At 38.9% G+C, this 8,358-nt stretch overlaps 1 protein-coding gene across 4 annotated transcripts in view; it reads right to left on the bottom strand.

Annotated features, from left to right (window-relative positions):
• Nucleotides 1-1,308, bottom strand: part of CLEC1A (C-type lectin domain family 1 member A) — a 24,023-nt gene extending 22,715 nt beyond the window's left edge. The window contains exon 1 of one of the 4 annotated variants that reach the window (XM_035028245.1): nt 1,008-1,308. In XM_035028245.1, coding sequence (XP_034884136.1) covers nt 1,008-1,122 — 115 coding nt within the window. In that variant the 5' untranslated portion in view covers nt 1,123-1,308. The remainder of the gene's footprint in view (nt 1-1,007) is intronic. The other 3 variants (XM_035028246.1, XM_035028243.1, XM_035028244.1) reach the window with 3 other exon arrangements.
• Between the last annotated feature and the right edge of the window lie 7,050 nt (nt 1,309-8,358).

Genomic DNA, 8,358 nt, shown 5'->3' with positions numbered 1-8,358 from the left:
GCGTCTGCCTTCGGCTCAGGTCATGATCCCAGGGTCCTGGGATCGAGCCCCACATCGGGCTCCCTGCTCTGCGGGAAGCCTGCTTCTCCCTCTCCCACTCTCCCTGCTTGTGCTCTCTCTCTCTGGCAAATAAATAAATAAAATCTTAAAAAAAAACAAGCCTGTGATATTGGACAAGTTACCTAAGTATTCTGGGGCCTCAGTGTCTTCATTTACAAAATGTTACTGATAGTAAACATGTATATAGTGAGCATTATGTGCCTGGAATTATTTTAAGCACTTGTATACATAAAGTGCCTCTCTTACAAGATGGTTGGAGTATAAGGTTAATAAGTTATGATATATATACATATGCTGAGTTGCCCAGGTAATAAGATCCTTCTCTATGTATGTGAATTCTCTCTTCTATGGACTGGAAAATAATAAAAGGGAATGGGATGGGATATAATTGCATCTGAGGCCACTATTTAGATCATCAAATCACAGAATTTTAGAGCTAAAAGACAACTTCAAGATGCAGAATTATGACAACAATATACCAGGGTTGGTGTGTCTGCTTGGAAACCTCCCCCTAAAGCATGAGTTCAAAACTAGCAAAAAGATAGCCTTTATAAATTCAAGTTTCCAGATCAAATCACAGACGGTACATAAAACAGCATTGGATCTGGCCTTCACAGGAAGCCAGGAAGAAGAAGGAACACTGCTTTAATTCTACATACAACCTCACTTTTGTCTACTATACCGACTTGGTAAAAACAACACACCCTCAACTACAAACCACTGTGCCAACAACAAAATCTTAGGAAAACAAACATCTGTGTATACACTGAGTTTAATTTTTCAGATGTTCATATACGTGGCACACGAGTTGTGGAAAATGCACAGTTACACATAAGCGTAAGTCATGAAAACACTCTCTCTTTCCCTCACTTTGCACATTCCTCAGATAGTTCATCTCATGTATTGCTCAAGAGTCTGACCAATTTGGACTGCCGGAGATAGAATACCTGTGTGCCCAGCCTCTGGCCGCTGGCTTGTAGAAGAGCTTCGAGACTGTACACTCCTGATGGTATCCCCGTCAAAGTCCAGCATGTCCCTTGTGCTGCTGTACTTGGCCTGCATCTGGACTCCTGCAGGGGTGAGGCTGAGCTGCAGTTTGATGGCCCCCAAGCTGTGTCGCTACTGTGAGACAGGGTAGGAAGTACGGCGCTGAAAGTCATTCCTAATATTCTTCTCTCCCGGCGAGAAGCAGGGGAAGCCTCTGACTCCAGTTCCTGCTTAGAGAGGCCCAGCCCCTCTCCTGGGAACTTCTACTCTGAAGGTCAACTTTGTCAGGCAGGGGGGAAATAGCACGTGTTTTCTATGTGGGCGGTCTCTTTCTGAACAATTATTGAAGGGTTGCCCTTCTCGGATCTCTTTTGTTCATTTATTTGTAATTCCTGTGTAAGTACAGTATAAAAAAGGCAAGACCCTATAATCACACAGAGATTCCTTCAGGCTCTGTGGAGCAATAATCAGGCAGAGGAATACATATCACCTAGTCTCTTCTATACCAGACACTCACTGAGTCGCTTAGATGAGGTTTAACTTCTGAAAAGAGATCATAGGACCAGCCTCTTCTTTTCTCCAAGGGCATAGTATAAAGCATCATATACATGGAATGTCAGCACAGAGTCTTTTTGAGAATATCTATTGATTCTACTTTTGCATTTTACAAAAAAGAAGATCGAAGCCCAGTTAGATGAAGTGGTTGTTTTAAAGTTACATAGCTGCTTAGTGACAGTATTAGCTTCAAAGTGTTCTCCTGTTGGATTTCTCCAGGAACAAAGGAGCTGTCAGGTGCCATTTCCCTCCCCTGCCTTTCAGCATAAACAACAACCGCCTGCAGAAACCAGTGTGGTGCCTAATTTGCTAACACACACACCCCTAACCCCTAACATCCCACCCCACCCACACTGCTTCAGAAGATCCGCCCTTTCTAGTTATGCTCACCTCAGTCTCAGCACTGCAGGTGCCCTCCCCTAGAAGACCAGCACAAGCTTGGCCAACACCCAGGCTCCTGCCCCCACACACCTCGCAGGACCTTGGGCCAGCTTTGGTAGTGACAGTGGTAGCACTGAGTACCACAGGAGACCAATTGTTAACACTGTGTGCCCTGCCCATGCATTCTTTACAGATCTGCCCTAGTCAAGGCAGTGGTGGTGGCCGGTCTCACTTTGCAAGCAGACCTGTATGCACCCTGTTAAAACTGTGGACCATACTCTGGCCAGTGCGAGAGGCAGTGGCATGTCTGTTCCAATACACTCTTGGGCAGAACAATTCAAACTGGAGCCACAAGGCTGGCAGTGTGCAAGCAGCCCCAACAGGGGCCAGCATCACTCCAAAGTGACACCTGCCCTGGAGTAAGAGGAGATAAGCACATACACCAATCAGAGCGCTGCCCCAGCTGTGGGCTGGGGGCAGATGGTGGGTTTGATTGTAGGCCCCGCTGACCAATGAAAACTACTCAAGGAAAGTGCCTTCCAGTTTGCTGCTACTGCATCTCTAACAAATGCTTGGTCTGACTCAACTCAAGCCCAGGGTGGTCCCAGACGGTCCACTAACACCACAGGGACCAAACACTGCCCACAACAGGGAAAGAGAGCTAGATGACTGGACTGAAGGAAAAGCATCAAGACTCAAAAGCAAGGCTCACACAACACACATAGGAGACACCTCTGAAGAACCAGGCCATACTTTCAAGAGCAGGAGATGTAGCTGACTTCCCTAACACACTGAAACAGACACAGAGAGTTAGACAAAAGGAGAAGACAGAGGACTATGTTCCAAATGAAAGAATAAGACAAAACCACAACAAGAAACCTAAGCAAAATAGATATAAGTAATATGCCTTAGAGAATTTAAAGTAATGATCATAACTTTACTCATAGGACTTGAGAAAAGAGTGGAGGACATCAGTGAGACCTTTAACAAAGAGTTAAAAAAGACAATCAGAGATGAAGAACACAATAAATGAAATTGAAAGTACACTAGATGGAATAAATAGCAGGCTAGAGGAGCAGAAAAACAAATTAGCAACCTGGAGGACTGAATAATGGAAAGTAATCGAGCTGAGCAGATGAGAGAGAAAAAAAATATGCAAAATGAGAATAGACTTAAGGAACTCAGCAACTCCACCAAGTGTAATAACATTCACATTATAGGGAGCCCAGAAGAAGAAGAAGAGAGAAAAGGGGACAGAAAATTTATTGAAGACATAATAGCTGAAAACTTCCTAAACCTGTGGAAGGAAACAGATATTCAGATCCAGGAGACAGACAGAACCTCCAACAAAATCAACCCAAGGAGGTCTAAGATACATAGTAATCAAAGTGGTAAAAAGTAGTGGAAAAGAGAGAATTTTAAGAGCAGAAAGAGAAAAGAAGACACTTACCTAAAAGGGAAACCCCATGAGACTATCAGTGGAATTTTCATCAAAAACTTTGCAGGCCAGAAGAGAGTGACATGATACGTTCAAAGTGCTGAAAGGGAAAAAAAAAATTCTGCAGCCAATAATCTTCTATCCAACAAGCCTATTTATTCAGAATAGAAGGAGAGGGATATCTGGATGGCTCAGCTGGTTAAGTGTCTGCCTTCGGTTCAGATCATGATCCCAGGGCTCTGGGATCAAGTCCTGCATAGAGCTCCTTGCTCAGCAGGAAGCCTGCTTCTCCTCTGCCTGCCACCCCCCTTGCTTGTGATTGCTCTCTCTCTCTGACAAATAAATAAATAAAATCCTTACAGAAAAAAAAAAGGAATAGAAGGAGAGATAGAGTTTCCCAGACAAGCAAAAGCTAAAGGAGTTCATGACTACTAAACCAGCCCTACAGGAAATGTTGACATGGACTCTTTGAGTGGAAAGGAAAGACCATAAGTAAGAGCAAGAAAAGTAGGAAGCACAGAGACAGTAAAAATAAGTATGTCTGTAAAATGCAGTCAAGGACTCACGAAATAAAAAGACATAAGGTATGATATTATATACCTAAAATATGAAAAGGAGATGAGTAAAGAATGGGTTCAAACTTAAATGACCATCAACTTAATATAGACTGCTCTATACAGAAGATGTTATATACAAACCTAATGGTAACCACAAATCAAAAATCTGTAACAGATAAGCAAAAATAAAGAGAAAGGAATCTGAGTATATCACTAAAGAAAATGAGCAAACTGTGTGAGAAGAGAGCAAGAGAATTAAAAATTAGAGAAGAACTACAAAACAACCACAAAACAAGTAACAAAATGGCAATAAATACATATCTATCAATAATTACTTTGAATGTAAATGGACTAAATGCCCCAATCAAGAGACATAAGGTGATGGAATGAATAAAAAAACAAGACCTATCTATATGTTGCCTATAAGAGATTCATTTCAGATGTAAAGACAGCATGTAGATTAAAAGTGCAGGGATGGAGAAACATTGATCATGGAAATGGATGTCTAAAGAAAGCTAGCAATACTTATATCAGACAAAATGCTTTAAAACAGAGACTGTAACAAGAGACAAAGAAGGACATTATATAATCATTAAAGGGACAATCCAGCAAGAAGATAAAACAATTGTGAATATTTATACATCCAACATGGGAGCACCTAAATACATAAAACAGTTAATAAGAAACATAAAGGAACTAGTTGATAGAAATACAATAATAGTAGGGGACTTTAAGACCCCACTTACATCAATGGACAGATGATCTAAACAGAAAATCAACAAGAAAACATTGGCTTTGAATGACACTCTGGACCAGATGGATTTAACATACATGTTCAAAATATTTCATCTTAAAACAGCAGAATACACATTCTTTACAAGTGCATATAGAACATTCTCCAGAATAGATCACATATTAGACCACAAAACAGTCTCAGGAAATTCAAAGAGATCAAAGTCATACCGTGCATCTTTTCTGATCAAAATGCAATGAAGCTAGAAATCAACCACAAGAAAAAAAAATACGGAAAGTCCACAAATACATGGAGGTTAAATAACATGCTACTAAATAATGAATGGGTCAACCTAGCAAAAAGAAATAAAAAATTACATGGAGAGAAACAAAATGAAAACACAGCAGTCCAAAATCTTTGGGATGCAGCAAAAGTGGTTTGAAGAGGGAAGTTTATAGCAATACAGGCCCACCACAAGAAACAAGAATAACCTCAAATAAACAACCTAACATAAACTTATACCTAAAGGAGCTAGAGAAAGAAGAACAAACAAAACCCCAAACCAGTAGGAAGAAGGAAATAGTAAATATTAGAGCAGAAATAAATGATATAGAAATTAAACAAAACAAAACAAAAACACTACAAAAAACCCAATAGAATGAATCAAATGAAACCAGGAGCTCGTTCTTTGAAAAATCAACAAAATTGATAAACCTCTAGCCAGACTCACAAAAAAAAAAAAAAAAGGAAAGAGAGGTCTAAAATAAACAAAATCAGAAATGAAAGAGGAGAAATAACAACCAACACCACAGAAATACAAAGGATTATAAGAGAACATTATGATAAATTATATGCCAACAAATTTGGCAACTTAGAAGAAATGGATAAATTCCTAGAAACATACAACCTTCCAAAAATGAAACAGTAAGAAATAGAAAATTTGAACTGACCAATTACTAGCAATAAAATTAAATCAGTAATTAAAAAAAAAATTAAAAAAAAAACACCCAACAAACAAAAGTTCAGGACCACATGGCTTCACAGGTGAATTTTACTGAACATTTAAAGAATAGCTAATACCTATTCTTCTCAAACTTTTCCTAAAAATAGAAGAGGAAGGAAAACTCCCAAATTCATTCTATGAGCCCAACATTACCCTGATACCAAAACCAGATAAAGACACCACTAAAAAAGAGAACTACAGGTCAGTATCTCTGATGAACATAGATACAAAAATCCACAACAAAATATTAGCAAACCAAATCCAGCAATACATTAGAAAAAAAAAAAAAAAAGTCATTCACCATGGGGGCGCCTGGGTGGCTCAGTCGTTAAGCATCTGCCTTCGGCTCAGGTTATGATCCCAGGGTCCTGGGATCGAGCCCCATATCGGGCTCCCTGCTCCACGGGAAACCTGCTTCTCCCTCTTCCACTCCCCCTGCTTGTGTTCCCTCTCTCACTGTGTCTCTCTCTGTCAAATAAATAAATAAATAAAATCTTTAAAAAAAAAAAGTCATTCACCATGATAAAATGGGATTTATTCCTGGGATGCAAGGGTGGTTCAATATTTGCAAATTAATCAGCATGATACATCACATTAATAAGAGAAAGAATAAAAAGCATATGATTATTTTGATAGATGTATAAAAAACATTTGTCAAAGTACAGCATCCATTCATGATAAAAACCCTCAACAAGGGCACCTGGGTGTCTCAGTCAGTTAAGCTTAGTTTTCAGCTCAGGTCATGATCTCATGGGTCATGGGATTGAGCCCTGCATCCGGCTCCATGCTTAGTGGGGAGTCTGCTTGAAAGATTCCCTCTCTCCGCTCTCTATCTCTCTCCCTCTCTCTCTCTCAAAATGAATAAATAAATCTTAAAAAAAAAAAAACCCTCAACAAAATGGGTTTAGAGGAAACATACCTCAACATAAAAAAGGCCTTATATGAAAAACCCATAGCGAACATCGTATTCAATGGTGAAACACAGAACTTTTCTCCTAAGGTCAGAAACAAGACAAGGATGTTTACTTTTATTACTTTTATTCAACATAGTACTGGAAGTTCTAGCCACAGCAATCAAACAGAAAAAAATAAAAGGCATCCAAATTGGTGAGGAAGAAGTAAAACTCACTATTTAGAGATGACATGATAGTATATATAGAAAACCCTAAAGACTCCACCAACAAACTACTAGAACTGAAAAATGAATTCAATAGTTGCAGGATACAAAATCAACATACAGAGATCTGTTGCATTTCTACACATTAAATGAAATAGCAGAAAGATAAATTTTAAAAAAACACTCCCATTTACAATTGCACCAAAAATAATAAAACACCTAGGAATAAACTTAACCAAAGGGGTGAAAGACCTGTGCTCTGAAAACTATAAAACACTGATGAAAACAATTGAAGACAACAAAAATAAATGGAAAAACATTCCATGCTCATGCATTGGAAGAATAAATATTGTTAAAATGTCTACTGCCCAAAGCAACCTACAGATTTAATACAGTCCCTATCAAAATGCCAACAGCATTTTTCACAGAACTAGAACAAACAATCCTAAAATTTGTATGGAACTACAAAAGACACCAAATAGCCAATGCAATCTTGAAAAAGAACAACAAAACTGTAGGTATCAAAATCCCAGACTTCAAGTTATACTATAAAACTGTGATCAAAACAGTATGGTACTGGGCGCCTGGGTGGCTCAGTTGGTTAAGCGACTGCCTCCGGCTCAGGTCATGATCCTGGAGTCCCGGGATCGAGTCCCACATCGGGCTCCCTGCTCAGCAGGGAGTCTGCTTCTCCCTCTGACCCTCCCCCCTCTCATGTGCTCTCTCTCTCTCATTCTCTCTCTCAAGTAAATAAATAAAATCTTAAAAAAAAAAAAAACAGTATGGTACTGACACAAAAATAGACACATGGATCAATAGATTAGCATAGAAAGTCCAGAAATAAACCGATAATTCTATGGTCAATTAATCTCTGACAAACGAGACAAGAATACACAATGGGAAAAAGTCTCTTCAACAAACAGTGTTGGGAAAACTGGACAGCAACAAGCAAAAGAATGAAACTAGACCACTTTCTTATACCATACACAAAAATAAACTAAAAATGGACTAAGGACCTAAATGTGAAACCTGAAACTATAAAAATCCTAGAAGAGATCATAGGCAGTAATTTCTCTGACATTGGCCATAACAACGTCTTTCTAAATATGTCTCTTGAGAAAGGGGAAACAAAAACAAAAATAAACTACTGGGACTATATCAAAATAACAGCCTTCTGCACTGAAAAGGAAACAACCAATAAAACTAGAAGATAACCTACTGAATGGGAGAAGATATTTGCAAATGACATATCCAACAAAAGGTTAGTATCCAAAATATAGAAAGAAATTATACAACTCAACAACAAAAAACCAAAAATTCCAATTAAAAATTGGGCAGAAGACATGAACAGACATTTCTCCAAAGAAGACATTCAGATGGCCAACAGACACATTAAAAGATGCTCAATAACACTCATCATCAGGGAAATGGAAATCAAAAACACAGTGAGATAACACCTCACACCTGTCAGAATGGCTAAAATCAAAAACTCAAGAAACAACAAGTTTTGGCAAGGATGTAGAGAAA

Source organism: Mirounga leonina, unplaced genomic scaffold (genome assembly GCF_011800145.1).
Source record: "Mirounga leonina isolate KUSES-001 unplaced genomic scaffold, KU_Mleo_1.0 Mir_201, whole genome shotgun sequence".
Lineage (NCBI taxonomy): Eukaryota > Metazoa > Chordata > Mammalia > Carnivora > Phocidae > Mirounga > Mirounga leonina.
Note: the sequence above shows the minus strand (reverse complement) of the source record. Positions and strands in the feature narration are given on the sequence as shown.